General features: G+C 34.5%; 1 protein-coding gene across 1 annotated transcript; it reads right to left on the minus strand.

Moving 5' to 3' along the window:
- Positions 1-8,216: 8,216 nt before the first annotated feature.
- LOC110102188 lies at positions 8,217-9,254 on the minus strand. Its single transcript, XM_020830402.2, has one exon. It carries the CDS (start codon positions 9,193-9,195, stop codon positions 8,563-8,565), a length of 633 nt encoding a protein of 210 aa, XP_020686061.1. The 5' UTR covers positions 9,196-9,254; the 3' UTR covers positions 8,217-8,562.
- Positions 9,255-18,516: the final 9,262 nt, after the last annotated feature.

Consider the following 18,516-nt stretch of genomic DNA (forward strand, 5'->3'; position numbering starts at 1 on the left):
GTGGTTGCTGGTCCTGTAGTTGTTTGGGGGAAAACTTGGGGCATCCTTTGTTTATATTTCTTCTTTCAGTTGTTTGTGGTCTTTGGGGCCATTGCTGGTTTGTTTGTTGGTCTTGACCTGGGGGGTCTGTGCGGTTTTTTCTGGAGGTTGTTATGCACCTGGACCTTTCTTAGGTGTTGTTCTCTTCCTAGTTTTTCTGGGAGCTTGACTTGTTGCTTTTGGGCTTTGTTTTCATGGTTGTGGTGGACTAGGCTTGGTGGTAGGATGGAGCAGCCTTGGGTTATCCAATGTGATGATTGTTTGTTTCATCAAATCACGAGCTCTATATACATGCATCTTTGTTTCGATTATTTGTGTTTGTGTGGGTTGGATTTCCTTATTAGCTAGTCTATTTTGGATTCCTTCGGTGTTCTCCTTATTTGGAATTTTTGGCATTAGTGTAAGTATAATTTGGATACTTGGTTTTAGATTGTTAACATTGCTGTTGATAATTGGAGCGAGCATTTCTTGATCTATTATGGGAGGTTCTTTGCACAGAAGATGTTATTGGGTGATATCATTTCTTTGTATTCTAATTTTTATTTAGTTAATTCTCAATTATACTTCTATACTATTCTGTGTTTTAGTCTTTTTTTGTGCAACTACAGTGGTTTTCAGGTGGATTTACAGATGGCTGTGATCAAGTTTTTTTACAGAAAGATCACGCTTAATGTGTTTATCTTTATCTTTCTTTTTTGGATGCTTATCTTTAGCATGTACTTAGGTTATCTTATATTTTAGATTAGTGGGGACTATCAGCTCATTGGTTTTCTTTTGCTTTATTTTATAGTTCTTTCGAGCAATAGTGAGTTGAGGATCTCCTTAAGGACCTTTTAATCGCTTTTTATATGAACATGTAGGCCCCTTGGTGGGTTTTATTTAAAAAAAAAACTTCAAAAAATTTTAATAAATTTACATTAAATTTAAAAATTACCAATGATAAATCAAACTATTTAGAAATATATCCTTAATCTTAAGAAATTAAAATCCCTTTAGTTGGACCTCAATATGAATCTTAATTTAATTTTGATTAAAAATTATCATTTTAATTAAATTAAATAATTAAAATTAATAAAAACTCTAAATTTTCCTTAAACACTTTAGAACATTTTTTTAGGTTATTTCTGACCTTTGGGGGTGATTCCAAGTAGTTTGGAGCTAATTTGGATCAAAACCCCTAAAATGCCCCCTTTATTAAATAATTTTAATAATTTATTAATTACCTAAACTTTGAAAATTCATAAATAATTCCAAAAAAAATTCCAAATTGGGAAAACTAAAAGGCATTTAACTCTATTTAAAATCTAATATTTATTAAAAATATTATTTTTTTAGAAACTAACTTAAATAAAAAAAGTAAACTCTTTGATCAACTGTTATTCATTAACTAGGGCTCAAAACTTCTAAAATTTATAACTTTGCCTAAAAAACATCAAATCTTGTAAACTTAAAGTCTAATTACTCCTTTTTAGGTCTAATATTTAATAAAAATTCTGGAACCCTAAAAACTAACTTATTTTTAAAAGTGACCTTTTGGACCCCCTTAATTTGACAGGTAAATATAACCCCGGACTTTTTAAAATCTGCTAATCCAACTTAAACTTCAAAGAATACTACTCTAAGTTTGACCAACCAATTAAATTAACTAAAATTGACCTCAATTAATTAATATTTAAATGTTAACTTAAATTCCCTTCTTGTCCTCTAACCAACTCGAATACAAAATAACTTGAACTAGTTACCTAACATAGAACCTATCCAAAGCCACACTAGCCTACTATACACACATAGAATTATTTTTTAGGGCATTACTTCTAGCTCTAGGTTAACTCGATATTTTATTTTTATGATGTGGTGCTCTTGCATGTGGCATGTGTGTTGGTTAACTTGATTTGTTGTGATTATTTATTTTATTACTGCACTTTACTTATGATGTGATGCACTTGATAGATTACCCATAGGTTAGGGGAGATCTTGATACTAAAGTTATTTTTTGTAGGTGGTCATGTTCATGCAACGCTAAAATAAATGGGGTTAAAATTCATAAATAAATTATATAATTTCTTGCTACGGGAGCTTCAGCTGCTTAGTCTCCAAATAAATAAGAGCATGGCCAAGTGTGACTGGCAATGTGTATTTTATTTCCATATATAAACTGCTTGAGATATTTTTATCTATTTAGGATAACCATGCAGGAGAGTTTAGATTTTCTTTTTTATGATGTAATTTGTAAAGTATTGAGTTGTGAAAGTCTTTAAAAGTGGGCATTTCAAACTCCAGGAATCCAAAGGGAGAAAGAAAGGCCCTCATAGGGAGTTTCTTTCTCATTTCGGTACCCTTATGAAGGACGAACCTTATGAAGACTGAAGGAATTCGATCCAAAGGAAGACGTCCGGAGGAAGACAATCCATATAAAGATATGAAGACGAAGACTTGAAGATTAAATACATTGCTTTTAAGACTTGCGTCATTCAGCAGGATTAACATCCAGGTTATTGTCAGTAGGGCTTTACCACCATTACTTTTCTATAGACTCTGGGTTGTACTATATATAGCACTTGCCATGGACTTTTTTTAACTATGGTGGTTTTATTTATATTGATGTGCTTATTTGCTTGTGATGTAGAAATTGCATGTTTTTATAGGTTTTTTTTGTATGTGTGGGGCCTGATTTCGATAGGATTTCTAAGGATTAAAATTTTTTCTATTCACAATTAAAATTTAATATTTTAAGAATTAAACACATCACATCATATATCTTTCATATTTTAAAATTTATTTAATTAATTAAAGCATAATTGGACTAAATTCAAAATTTTCCAAATATCCTAACAGTAGATAACAAAAATACTATTGAACAAAAAATTAAAAATTAAAATTTAAAATATAAATAAATTACTAGGGAATGTGTATAATATCATTGTGAATTTTAATTGAACTGAAGCACTATTTTAATATGTTAAAAATTGAAATAAACAAAATGTAACCTATTTCAAGATGAGTAAATTTCACAACTAGGCCGACAGACAAAAATAGCTTTACGACTTCCAAACTAAAATTTTCCTCTCTCCTTCACTCTCTTTCTTATCATCTCCCCAAAATCCTTCTCTCTTAACAAATTAAGCTTTTGGAATTAGGAAATAAGCATCTAAGTGGGTGTGTTTAGATATTTAGAATAAATTTTAATATAATAATATTATTATAATCAATTTTCAATAATCCCCTTCCCCATAGTATGGGTAAATACTCAATTCCAAACCTAAATTTCCTACTAAAGAAGCCTCATCCTTAAATCAAGCACTACCTCCCACTCAACTTTAAATCGCCAACATTATTCAACTAACAAATTTGTAGCATTCCAAATTGAGGATCATCTCCCTGATCCTACTCCTGAAGGATGAATCTCTAGCCACTTCTAAAGAACCCCCTCCAAAATAAGGCCAACACCACCCTTCTAAGTCTATGAGATCCAAAATTTCCAAGAAGGAAACCCCCCCAATCCACCATATCTCAATGTTATAAAGCCCTATAATCAAATTTGGAATAATTATTTACTTTATATTCTTAATTATTCAATTATAGCTTCTATAAATCATTATATTAATAAATTTGTATCTAGTAAAAATAACTAATAATTACATGCCTCAAAATAATACATAATATTTATTCTCCTAAATTAATATACAAAGTTAGGAGATCAGTACAATCACTAATTTATCACAAACTCTTGACTAAAAAAAATATAAAAAATATTAACAAACACCTAAGGATCTCTATCAATCTCAATCCAATTTGTAGTGACCCTTTCCTTAACCTGAAATCATTAAAATCCACATAATGAGTTGATATTAAATGCTTAGTTTAATATAATCAATAATAATTAATATAGTAATGATCAAATAGTATTAATAAAACTTAAAATGATCAATAATAAAAGTTAAAATCATTATAATAAATTTAAAAATTAATAATTGGTATAAAATTTAAAAGAATCTATAAAACAATGATGTAAATGAAATCATTCATAAATCACTAAAAGAATATATCTTATTTATTTATATGCATCATATATTTATGTATCATCAATGCATCAAATATTACCAATAATATTAATATATTTTTAATGCCATCAATGCTACTAATATATACATGTATTAATGCATGATTTAGCAATATATGACATCTAGCTTTAACAATGTGTTTTCAACATCTTTTATCTTAATTGATTTTCATTAGGTCATCATTCATATCATTCATCACTTATTTAATTAATCAATTATCATTACATGTGGCTTCATTAAATCAATAAAGAGTTATCACTCTCTACCAATCGACATAATCATTCATCTATTATAGGCAACAACCGGGATAACACCACAAACCATCTTTAAAGGAATGCCTATTAGCTCACCAGTGGCAGAGCTAGAAATTTTATTCAGGAGGGGGCACCATTTGGGACAACTTTCTTACTATTTTTTAAAGCATATAGACACCCTTAGCTCTTAGAAATAATTATCAATAGTTGTTGTGACTTCAAAATTTTATTCCATGAATATTATCAACAAGTTTATTTTAAAATATATATAGGCACATCAAATTTATTTTTGCTACTTTATGTTTTGAATACTAACGATTTAGGCTTCGTTGGGACAGCTTTCTTATTATTTTTAAAGCAATTTTTTAGCTAAAAATTTTTAAACTAAAAATTTTGTACTAAAAAATAGTTTTAAAAAATAGTAAGTCGTCCCAAACAGGACCTTAAACTATTATATTAATTTGTGCTTGATTAGATAGATTTAAGGAAAAGTAATTTTAATTTAATTTTCTCTTTATATCTCTTTTTTTGGAATTTAAATAATTGAACCTAATAACTCTCTCTCTACCTTATAGCACACTAGGGGTGTCAATTTCGGGTCACGGGTCGGGTTCGGGTCGAACCCGAAACTGACCCGGCACTATTCAAATCAACCCGAACCGACCCTTTTTTAAAAACGGGTTAGTTTTTCTGACCCGAACTCGACCTGCTTCGGGTCCGGGTCAACTCGACACGACCCGAATGACCCGTTTTCAACCAGAAAATGGCTAATTTTTTGGTCAAAAACGGGTCAATCTCGGGTTGCCGGGTCAAAATCGGGTTTTCGGGTCTAAATCGGGTCACTTTCAGGTCAATTTCGGGTCAAAGGGTTAACTCGAACCCGACCCAATTTTTGAAACTGGTCGAAATGCTGAACCCGAACCCGACCCGTTTCGAGTTCGGGTTGACCATAACTCGAAATTTTCGGGTCGGATTTTCAGGTCGTGTCAAATATTTACATCCCTATAGCACACAACGTTAACACATACACCAATATAAAGCTAAGTACCGGTACAATGATAAAACCTGTTAGAATGAAAATGGCAACAAGCTTTTCCTTCTTCTATGTTTTATGCAGTTTCCTTTCCTCTCATACGGTCATACCTCAATTATATATATAACTAATTTTTTTAGGGGGGGGCACGTTCCCCCCCTTGCCCCCCCCTTCCCTCCGCCTATGGCTAAATTTATATTTACGAAGCATGTCACTACGATCCTTCCAACCTCAGTTTCCTGCCGACTACAGTCTTACCAACCACTATCGTCCGCCGAGTATGAGCTTTCCGACCACCGTCGGCCTCCGACTACGGTATTGATGAAACAAACATATCAACATTTTGTTAAGAATTGTTGTTATACCATTCTCCAACTATTTATTGTGTTATATATAGTATATATTTTCTACATTGATCCCGCGCCCTCCTTCGAGGATGGACATCATTTGTAATCAACCACCAATACTAGTGGACTCATTTCAACTGGGCGAGACTCCGTGGATTTTTTTTTTTTCCATTTTTTAGAGCTTTACACATAAAAATTTTGACGACTCTTGTGAGTGATGCACCCATCTCTTCTACCTATTTGTGTACTAGATTTTCTTATTAAGCTTGGACGCTAAACTTTTTACCTCACTACCACCGGGAATATTCCAGGATGCAACAATTAGAATCTAAAACACTCATATGAAGGACTCATATAATCTTCTTCATCATAGGTCATTTATTCAGTATTTAAGTATTTTATTGTCCTCATAACTAAATGATTTTGAGGTCATTGGACTTGTCTCGTCGATCAGCTTTATTTTCCTAAAATCATGCAAGATTTTGATATCGTTGAACCTCTATATAATATCCCAAAGTTACTAAATATGTTTTACAAGCTCGATTTGAGCTCATTTGTACTTAAATCAAATTGCTTTATTATTGGGTTTTGTTTTATTGATATGTTGAATTCAATTATAAGTTTATTAAAATTGAAATCTGGATTATTAAGAATTTTTTTCTGAAAATTTTCATTCGCTTTGAAATTCGCAACTATCAAGTTGATTTTATGAAGTTGCATCAATAAATAAATAAATAAATTAGAATTTTGTTTTGGTTCAACCGATTTATTTGTAAAGGCAAATAATATTAATAGTAAATAACATTTAAAACAAATTATGCTTGCCACAGTGGCAGGCTGCTGCCATCTCAGCAGCTTTACTCTTCCCATCGGGACTACAAGATTTTTCGAGAAAGTTTTTTTTTTTAAAATGGAAAATTGAGGGCATGGCCTTCATTCACTATATGCTAATTAAAAAAAACAATGATGGGAAAAAATACACCTTTATTTGAGAAATAATTTTTAATATTTTGTAAAATTATTACAGAGTTGATACGTCATCACAAAATTAGCTTGATCGGGCACGAATCTCGAGGCAAAAGTTAGTTGGAAACCTCAAAAATTAAATCCGGGAGCACCTGAACTCCGATTTCAGCGAGCTTATAGTCGAACTGAGCGTCTCGGAAATACGAACTCAACGACACCAAGATTTATTTGAGAAATAAATTTTAATATTTTGTAAAATTATTACAGAGTAAATAGCTTTTAAAGTTATTATAGGAAGCAATTTTCTAGTAAATTTTTTTAAAGCAACAAAAATATAATACTCAAATAATTAAAAAAAAAAAAAAACAAAGCAATAAGAAAGCTACGACAATCAAAGCCTAAGACTCTCAAAGAAATCTCCAATAAAATTGGAGCTACATGAAAAAATAAGACAAGTTCACCCAAAAATAAAAGACAACTAAAAAACTTGAATGAATCTTCTTGCAGGCATTACTAGCGTTGGACCTAGGCTTCGTTTAGGACGGCTTTCTTAATGCTTTCTAAAACAGTTTTTTAGTACAAAAATTTTTAGTTCCAAAAATTTTTGTATTTGAAAACTGTTTAAAAAAAAAACAGTAAGAAAGTCATCCTAAATAAAATCTTAATGAGCATAATAAGTGAATAAATAGCCATGAAAGTAGAAGAAGCCAGGAAGTCAAAAAAACCCCCATTTTGTTACTTATTACACTTTGATGATTCTTCCCACTTTATTTATTAATGACTTGCTGCCTCAATTTTTAATGGCTCATTTCCCATTGCCAACCGTGGAAGGACGTGGTTTGGTTTTGTCAACTGCGGTGCTCCTTTTGGCTCAATAAGTTTTTTTTTTTTTTTTGCTCTTGTGGTGCTCCTTTTGATTCATATTGTAATAATTTTTGTCAATTTTAATTTGGGAATTTTTTTATGCTCTATAATCATTAGCATTCCGATCAGAAAAATAAAGATTTGAAGTAATATTAGGAACATGCATAGGAAAAGAAGATCGGTGCGACATTATCTTTAATATGACCAATATATTTATAAGAAACACAAAAAAGAGAAAAATTTTCCATCTTAATCATTTGAATATACCCTAAATTCTCATGACTGAGAAAGATTTAGTCCGAATAATTTTTGGTAATGTCCCGTTTAACTAAAACACGCGCAAGAGAAGACGGAGAATCCACAGAGGTGGAATTGATGAATTTTAAGGGCCGACTAAGCATAGAACCTAAAGCATGAAGGATCCGAGGAGAGAAAAGATGATACTTTGGGTTAGAAAAAGAAAACCAAATTAAAAAAAAAATTATTTTAATTTTGTTATAAGATGAATTAATAGAAATTACCATTTCGGTAAAAAAAATGGTAGACATAGACAAAAGTAATATAAATGCTCAGTAATATTGTTTAAGAAACGAGGACAGCTTCAGAAGGAGAATTTGTACCAAGATTTTAAAATTCGTGAAAGCCGCTAAGATCACTTAATCAAAAGAGAATATTTTATCATTCTACGTACAGTCGTTTACAGTCAAGAAAATAACAATAATAAATCACAAATTCTCACAGGCGGGCCCACATATTACAAGCAATAATTCATCTGCAACTCTACAATATTAAAAAGGTACAATGGAGAACGAAATCAACCAACAAAAATCACAATCGTATATCTATATAAATTTAATAAATTATTTATATATCTCAAAATAAATCCATCCAATTAAATTTTGAACCATAATCCACTCTCGTATAGTCTATGCGGTAATAATAATAACGCTGTAAAACCGATTCTTCTCCCAAACAGAGTATGGTCACCGGTCCGGTGATCATAACTTGGTTTTCTGAGTGCAGTCCTGACGCATGACCTTCAAGTTCGGGAAACCGACGGCCACGTGGCATTTAGATATCGCCACGGCGTGGTGTTTGATGAAGCCCAAGAACTTAACCCGCCCAGGTATCCTCGTCTCGGCGTCGAAGTCCACCTCACCGGCCATGGCGTCGGAGACCAAGTTCCTGGTCTCGCCGGCGAGGCGGGACCCATCAACAGTCAGGGAAACTTGAAGGTGGGTGGATCCATGTGAGGGGATGCGGCCGGGGAGGACGTCGGCGTCGCCGATGTAGGCGGTGCGGTAGAGAAGGCGGGTGGATCCGTGGCCGTGGGAGAAGGAGGCGCGGTTGGGGTTGTAGACGAGGATGTCGAAGGCGAAGGTGAGGTTGATGGAAAGGGTGAGGGTGGGGAGGGAGAAGTGAGGAGAGGCGCCGCTGATGGTGGCGGAGACGAGCTGAGTGCGAGGGTCGCGGGGGCGGAAGACGGTGAGGGCGAGGATGACGATGATGGCGGCGAGGAGTAGTAGGAGGAGGAAAACGAGGAGGAGAATGAGAGGGAGGCGGCGGCGGTGGATGGGTTTGGGGATGATGGGGGAGGAAGAGGAGGAGCGGGGGAGGCCGGATTCTGTCATTGGAGGGATCGGAGCAGGGTAGGAGAGTTAGGGAAGGAAATGGGGGTCTGTTGGTTAGTATTAGTAAAGGGGAGGGAGAGGGCCGTGGGCGGTTATTTCACCATTAATGCTTTGCTGCTACCTACCAACCAATGTTGGAAAAGGGAAAGGTATTTGTGGACTGCAAGTCTTCCGATGTGTGAATAATTGATGGGAACTGATAACTGTGAAGGGGGACTTGAATTTAAGAAGGCAGGGCCGACTTTGGAAAAATAATTAGCCCTGTATTTAATTTAAATTGAATAAAAATACGTAAAATGTAACATTAAAGGTCAACTGAGCGATGAAATCTTAATTTACGGGAAGACTTTGCTAAAGAGAATTTTTCTTCAAATTGGCAGAGTCGAATTCACTACTGGCGATAGATAATAATAATAAATATAGCAGCAAAAAACATCAGGGATGGCTCATCTAGAATGCTTAAAGGAGAGCCGACTTTCTCCCGTAGAGATTCTGGTTTGAAATTGAGCTTTCTCACCAAATTCTTCGAATATATATTGTTTATTCCGTACTGTTTGAGAAATATTTTGCCATTGCAAGCAATGATAGGTTGCAATATATTTGCGATATAATTTCAAACGATTACATATTTGCAAGCGAGAGAAATCATTGGTTCTGCTGTAAATAAGAATATGGTTGCGACTGGCACTAGTTGTGATGCTAAAGCAAGATTTTGTGATGTTAATGGGAGTCAATTCGAGTTAACCGGTCGGGTTCGGGTCGAACCCGAGTTGACCCGGATCTAAACGGGTCAACCCGAACCCGACCCATTTTTGCAAACGGGTCGGACATTTCAACCCGGACCAAACCCGGCCGGGTTGCCGGGTTGACCTGACCCGACACGAATGGCCATTGCTTTTTTTATTTTTAGATAAAAGGGACATCTTATTCCATAAAATAAAAAGGATGATACAATCAAAGCCAAACAAGAACAAAGTAAGATTATAACTTTATAAAACAAAAGTCAGTAATGAAGAGAAATCAAACAGTGAAGAAGGCGAAGAAGCCAGCCATGCTTAGTATTTAGCACAAGCTTCCTAGAACCACCTAGATGCCAAGCACGGACCATCTAGAGGAGGAAGTAAGCAACAATCCACAAAAATGAAAACGCAACTGGCACAAGTAGCATCCATCATCCAAAACAAGGTCACCAAAAAGAAAAAGAGGAAGCACCACCAGTGGTTGCCAACATGACACAACTGTCTAGGTGGTGAGCAAAAAGCTGCCACATTATTGCCCACAAAACAACGCTACAACCGCAAAGCCAACCCCCAGTATAACATTCCAACCAAACGAAAGCCACCCACATCCACAAAACCCGAACGCCCACCATCCAATAGAGAAACACACAACAACCACCAATGCAAAAGAACACCCCCAACGAAAAAGAACAAAACACAATTACTTCTTTTGGGTTTACGCCGCCAGTGTTTGCACCTCCATGGGAGAAGGTCTTCTCAACAGTGTGATTCACATTCAACTTAAACACAACATCAAACTCCTCCTCGGCCACCTCCAGTTCATCCCTCTCACCCTTGTCATGCGAGGACAAATGCTCATTAAGCCAATCAGATTGGTTCACACAAGTGTCATGCAAAGACGAATCCAAATGAGCTTTCAAACCCTCATTAGAGATAATAGAAATATGGATACCAACATTTCCTTCCGAAATTATCAAGGAAGAAGTGGGCATATAAAGAGTAACAATAACATCAAACATTTTAGTCAGAGAATCATTTAACACCACGCTGTTCACACAACACAACTTAGTTGGTTTGTGGCTTAGATTTATTACAAGTCTTCATTATAATTAAGACGTGGCTTAAATTTTTGTTTATGAGTTATTTGAATTTAATTGATAAGTGAATTTCTACTCAATTTATGAGTTTTTAGAATATAATGTGATTTAGTTTGTTGTTTAATTTATGAGTTGGTTGAAATGTTTATCATGAAGGTGTGGTAGCTCTAATATAATTTGAGTTAAGTGGGCTAGATGGTTTTTGTGTCGGCTTGATATATCGAGGTAATATGAAGCTTAAATTCATTGAAATGCTCAAATTTAGTAACTTTTTTGCTGACTCAACTTGGATTTTAATAGGATTATTTAAATTTGGTTGTTTTTCTTTATAGAAAATATCAAATAGATTAGAATTGCACCCTAGGTTTAGGGCAATCAAGCATGAGTGTTATTGCCTTAAATTTAAGACATCATTTGATTATTACCCATAAAATATTGCATCGTCTACTAGGCGATCTTATATTAGCGGAGATCACTGACCACCAAGATTCTTTGATCAGCTTAGAGAATCTAAATTTAGTGTATCAAATCATTATTTAAAACTTTTCGACTCTTTTACACTACTTGACAACACAAAAGAAATTGAGTATTTAATTATTATTATTATTATTTTAAAAGCTTTTGTTTTTTAACCAATCTTTTAAAACGAATAACTTAGGAACAATGAAAAGAGTGCCATCACTTACAAAGTTAGGCAAATCGTTTATTTATAAAGTTTTGGCATATAATTTCATTGAATTTTCTTTCTCTGATATCAAATTAATTAGAATAAGAACTAAAATTGATAATCTTCTTTGTTTTGTATTAGTATTCCTTTTGCATATAATATGTTGAACTGGAAGAATAGAAGGTAGTTATAAGCTCCAATATTAGTTGTTGCATCAAAAATAGTTTCATCATCGGCTTTGAATTGATGGGCTTATTCTCCATTGTTTTTCTTGTTTTTACTATTTTCTTGTTCTTCTTTGTGTTTAGGATTCTCCGTCGTGCGTGAACCGAAAGAGACGAGAAGGAACCTTCAAAAAATGGGTCCTCCACACCCAATAAATTCTAAATTGAAAATTGAAAGTTTTATTGTTCTCTATCTATTCTTCCCCTTCTTATACAGAGAATAAGCTCTATTTATAAGCTTTTTTGGATGAGTATTTTGGTAATTTGAACCAGAATACAAAACACCTATTCGTACGACCTATATTGATTATCTCGATCATGAAGTATTTATTCAACATTTAAGTACTTTAATGATGCTAAAATTGAGTGATCTTTAGTTCGTTGGATTCGTCTCTTCGAGCCGCTTGATTTGACAATAAGCATGTCTAATTTGAAGATCATTTGGTCATCCAATCAATTCTCTGATCAAGCTTCCAAATATGTTTTAAGCCCTTGAATTGAGCCCATTTGAACTCAGATTGGATCGATTTTGGTGTCGTTGGTTTCGTCTTGCTAAGACATTTAGTTTGACTAAAAGTTTGTTGACATTTGAGTTAAGATTTTTCGGGTCGGGTCCAGATTGGATTTTCGGGTCGAATCAAATATTGACAACCCTAATTATAGCCAACAATTTTGATACTGATTTGTCATTGTAGAAATATTAGATTTCTTGATGTCACTGGAAAGATAAATGTTTGATAAAAGAATTCTCTTATATCAATGATAAAAATCAATGACGACTATCTATGACGTTCATAGAAGAGAAATTATTTGTGCTGACACCAAACGGTCAGGAGACCAATCGGAACGCGCCACGTCCTCCAGTACACAGTGAGATCGAGCACTAGTATTGAGCAAAAAAATAACATGACGTGTTCTAATTGATATCCAGACGCCAATCCGATTCTGCACAAAATAATTTTTCCTCATAGAAGTATTGGAACTGAATGCGGTATTTTGTCCTAAATGAGCTGGACTTTAAGATTTCTCTGTTAATTAATAATCTAACCAAGCTTATTCGTACATCTTGTAGTGATCAAATTATCCGATGGAAGTACATTTGTAGTGACCCTCATAGAAGCTTATTAATGCGGAATCTCACCACTTCTGCTACTTTAAAGAGGAGATTGAAGGCCTAACCTTACCCTTTCAATTGGCTTTAATGGATAAATTCAAATTTTGTCGTATATTGGTGGATGTTATTAGAAAGAATTTTTAGTAACTTGAAATTTACATATTGTTTTAACTTGGTTCTCTTAGATAAAATACTTTTTTTTTCCTTCATCATCCTGATGATGATTATTATAAACTATGTTGCTTGAAGAATTTATTCTATTAGTAGTTTGTTAATGCAGAACCTTCAATGGGCACCGTTTGATTCCAATACTGAACCATCATTCTTACCTCTTTTCTGTAAGGCAATCGTGTATGGCTGACTTTAGAGGAGAGATTATTCTGTGCGGATACCGGACAGTACAGAGACTTATCAGAACATGTCATGTCATCCGGTACACAAGCAGTACCGAGCACCGACACCAAGCTAAAAAGTGACATGGCGCGTTCTGTGATCTCCGGATGTCGTTCGGTGTTCGCACAGAAAATTTTTTCCTCTTAGGTCTTAAGGTTGATTCTTCTACTTCTTCTCTTTTCTTCCCTTATGTTGCACGAGTTGCAATCAAAATCTATGTTTAAAAGAAAAATCAGTTGATTCTTAAGTTTGGCTTGGTTTGGAGAAGAATGGTTATTTTCAAAAGGTTGGGCTTGAAAAGTTTCCCTTATTTTGTTCACATTTGTGACTTAATAAGGAATCACTAAGCCTTCTTATTAGGTTAATTGGAATCTATTATTGAGATCTCTTGAGTGATTGATGGTCCCATTAAAATAATTCACTCTATAATTAAACATACAAGTGTTCATCCTGCCTCTTACATGAACATAACAAGATTATACACAATTGAATACAATTATCTAATTTATATCATAAGGTTTACAAAGGATGGTTGTCCACAGTCAAGCAATTGAAGTCCACTAATAGGGTAAGGTGATAATAGTCAAATTATGTAAATTTAACAATGAAAATTAGGTTATGACAATGGTGATTGCTAATGCTTGTCATTGGCATCTATCATTGAGCAAAGCAGTATAAATTTTTAGATATCTTAGCTCTATACAATCATTCAAGTAGAAAATGAAACTCTATTGATAGCTTTTGTACAATGATATTTTTATAAATTTGGATCAAGTAAAGAAACACTTAATCGAATGTTCCATATTAATATCCTTGATCATGAATAATTTATCAACATTTGAGTATCTTGATTTGAGTGTCTTATTTTATACAGCTGCTCAATTTGAGTATAAATATTGACGATTTTTATAACAAGCTAACAAGCAGAAAAGAAAAAACTACTAAGAAGCGCAAGGGTAATGACCCAATAGGCTTAGTAAAGGCAGAGGCTTCGAACCACACTTAAGCCAGGCACTAGCCATCTAGTATGGAGTGAGAGCGGAAACGCACCAAGTAGCCAGCCCCAACGAGTAAGAATCGCACTACCAAAGGTTGCCACGAGCCACGGCTTAGGATAAGTGAGCCCTAGCCACTTCATTTCCTTCATTCGATAAATCACAACAACATAAATTAGTCGAAGTTCCAGCAAAACTGCATCCACCAAAAGGAAAAGCCTTCCAACAATATCAGCCCACAATCCAAAAATTAAAGCTTGACAAACAACCAGAAACTCGCCACCACTTAAACATCAACCGACAACAACAAAAAAACAACAGTATAACTCATAAAGAGAGCACCAACAACATCCAAACCCAACATTATTTCTTTCCACGCCTACCCCTCCCACGAGAGGTAACAGAGACAACAGGTCGATCATTCCGCAATGCAAAATCCTCCCCAGGTTCTTCCTTCCCACTATCCTCTGAAGAGGAATCAGACGAGGCTTGAAGCCAATCAATTTGCATTCTCACATCCTCCCCCACCTAAGCAAACAACTCCTCATGAGAAATTAAGTTTCCAGGCACGTAAACAAAAGGGCTGGGTAGAAGAACTTTTGGCGTCACAGGGGAATTAAGAGTAGGAATATCACCACTAGCGGGTCTCTCACTCACCACAACTAAATGGAAACTCGCACCATCTAAATTACAAGGCAACAGAGACCCAGGGGATAGGTCATTAGGAATGCCATACTCACCAGAAGCCTCAATAACCACATAAGGCTTGGCAATGGTAGACAACAAACACGGGGCAGACAAAGCACCCACCTCAAACAAAGCAGGACAAGAGATAACCGCACAACTCAAACCACCTCCAGCACTAGTACAAGCCCGAGGGACCTGAATAGAGGGTAAGTCCCCACCAATACCATCTTCAAAAATCTTCCCAGTCGACACAATGACAGTGCCCTTATCAACAGAAACCAAACCAATCGACGAATTACCAGATAAAGGAGCAGGAGAAGACCCCAATTCTTGCACAGGAGGTAACAATGGTGAAGCACCAGGGGACAAGACAACAACAACAACTTCGGGATTACCAAAGACATTTTCAACATAATGGGGAACTAAATCAGCGCTATGGATAAGAGGAGCATTAGGTAGATCAGTCGAGCCAGGACGACATTTGCCCGGGACATGTCCAATACATTTACAAGATGCACAAAAGGGGAGAAATTCATCTAACACAACCTCCTGAACATATCCTAAATTTATAGAGCCTAACCAAACTTGATTAGGATAAGATTTCGTTATATCAAGTTTGACTAAGACACGGACATTCGATGGCCGGGAACCCACAGAGGTAGCTTTGTCAATTTTTAGAGGCTTGTCAAAAATAGCACCAAGGCCATGAAGAACACGAGGGGTGTACAAATGGGGACGAATGTGCGGAAAAGATATCTAAATCTGTATAACAGGCGACTCAACACCAACATCCAAGTAAGGTGACCATTTCGATAGTTTCATATAACAATTGTAAACAAGGTAAGATCGGTGGCAAAAGAAACCCTACAATTGTCTAGGTCATTAGCTAATTTGATCAGAATATGTGAAGGATCCAGCAAAGTAACAGAGATATCACCATTAAGCTTCAGGTTATAAAAAAAATTCCTAATGGAATCAAGGGAAGGTCTCTTAGAAGGGAAAAAGCCCACTAAAGAGAATTGAAACGGGGTAGCCAAATCTTTGATTTCCTGGTCGGAAATCCAAAGAGAGGGCAATCCACGAAATGTAGAAGTCCGAAAATACGGATAAGAAGAAGACGAAGAAGTTCCAACGAGCGCCTCTAAAAAAGAGCGAGAATAAGAAAACCCACCCAAAAAACCAGGGTCTCGAAGTTTATTTGGTGCCATACCGGCACCGCCGGAGAGAAATCGATAAAAGCAATAAAAAAAACACCAAAAACAAGAGGAAAACAGACCTGATATCCAGGAGAGCGGCGGCGGAGAAGCCCCAGTGGGACGGGAAGAACCTCGGAACATCGCCGCGCAGAAAAACGCTAGCAGAGGAAGAAACAGCTTGTGTCTAAATATGCAAGTCAGCTGGGCGTTTGATCTTTTAATTAATGCATTGATACTTTCAAATATTAGGATAAATTTGAACTCAAATAGAAACAATTTTGAGGTTATTAAGTTTGCCATGTTGAGACGTTAAGCTCAACTATAAATTTGTTGAAATCAAATATTTAATAATCATTGAATTTAATATTTTTTTAATTTAAATACTATCTTGAGGTTCGTGCCAGTTAAATGTTCTTTTTTATTATTTTTTATTTTGAGTCTTGCGAGTTGCGACCATGCAACCAGAGTCTCGCCCACAATGAAAAAAATAGACATTTTTAATACAAGAATAAAATAAAAGTTTTGATGAGTCTGGACTAGTTTATGAAAATTCATATGCACTCATCATATTTTATTTTATTTTATTCAGTGAAATTTAAAATCAAATTGTTTGGGAGAGTTTTTTTTTTCGTCTTTTAAATTAGTTTTTTAATAAAAAATTATATTTCAGAAAAAATCTTTTACTAAAAATTATTTCAAAAACTAGTTAAAAAGCTATCCCAAACAAAGCCTTAATCCTTGACCTACCCCAAAATATAATAAATAGGAGAATGATATATAATTAAAATTTGGAATAAGAGCATAGTATTAAAAATTTTAAAAGGAAGCAAACTAGCCAAACAGAATAGCGCATTTTATTGAATGCACCAAATTGATTGGCGTATTTAGAATAAGCCAAACAATTTGGCGCGCGTCATTCTGTTTAGCACATTGTTACAGTAATTTCATACTTTAATTTAGCTGACTGGGGTGAATGCCCTAAATAATATGGCGCATTCTAAAGAACTAGCCAAATTATTTGGCGCATTCTAAAGAATGCTTCAAATGATTTTGCTTGTTTTTAGCATACTTTTTTTAAAAAATTTTAATATTTTACTTCTATACCTAATTTAAATTAACATCATGCTTCTTTTAAAAAAAAAATAGACCTACAGCCTTTTTTGTCCTAATTTATCTTATATTCTACTGTCATAAGACTAAGTTCTCGTAATTAATAATCATTCTTCACCACAAGCCATTAAAAAAAGTGTTTGTTGACAAGTCCTTTTAGTTTGGGAACTATCGATCTATTTGAAATTAAATCTGATTAGGTCCTACTTTTCCATCATATAACAGTTTTACCACATTTCTAATCTTATTACCAAGTTAATCTCGCTATTTTTGTTTGATAAAAAACCAGCAATTACAGCCATTAATTAAATCAATTTAGGAAATCATAATTTTGTTTAACATTTCCTTAAGCTGACCATATTTAAGATTAACAAAGATACTATTTTTCTTTCAGATTAACACTTCTTGGTTCTTAACAAAATACTTTTGATTGGGGCAAAAAAATCAAAGAATAAAACTAATAATAATAAACGGTTACTATTTTTATAGTGGAAATCTACAAATTCTGCAGCTAGAGGAAATTCCGAAATTCTAAAGCTTGCATATTTAGTTAAAAGTACAAGCATCAAAATTGATAGGGCACCAAAAAAATTATCTTGATCATGGTGAATATATCTCGTTATAAATATGAATTAGAAATTTTTAAAATTAAATTTGGGATCATCCGAACTTCAATTTCAGCAAATTTATTGTCAAACTTAATGTCAAGAAAAGATGAGTCCAACGACATCAAAATCAGTTCAATCTGAGTCCAAATTGAGGGCCCGAAGCATGTTTGTAAGGTTCAAAAATTATAAATTGGATAATCAAATGATATCCAAATATGACATGCTTATAATCGTATCGAGCGGCTGGAAAAGAAAAATCCAACGAGCCCAAGATTTCATAATTCTCACTTCATTTTAACACACAAATGCCTAATAAACGGATATGATCAAGTGAGTTGATATCGGCCATCCATTGAAAACACTCTCAACTCTTCCTTAATCTTCTCCCTAATTACACTGGTCTTGTCACTCCAAAAAAATTATAAATAGCCCCTCAATTTCTTATGAAGAGAGTAGGAGGAGAAGAAAGAAGAGAAGAGCTCTGAAGCTT

This window comes from Dendrobium catenatum, unplaced genomic scaffold, assembly GCF_001605985.2.
Source record: "Dendrobium catenatum unplaced genomic scaffold, ASM160598v2 fragScaff_scaffold_156, whole genome shotgun sequence".
Taxonomy (NCBI): domain Eukaryota; kingdom Viridiplantae; phylum Streptophyta; class Magnoliopsida; order Asparagales; family Orchidaceae; genus Dendrobium; species Dendrobium catenatum.

What these genes read in the sequence shown, in the direction of transcription:
- LOC110102188 (XM_020830402.2), bottom strand. Translation starts at nt 9,195, where the DNA reads ATGACAGAATCCGGCCTCCCCCGCTCCTCCTCTTCCTCCCCCATCATC.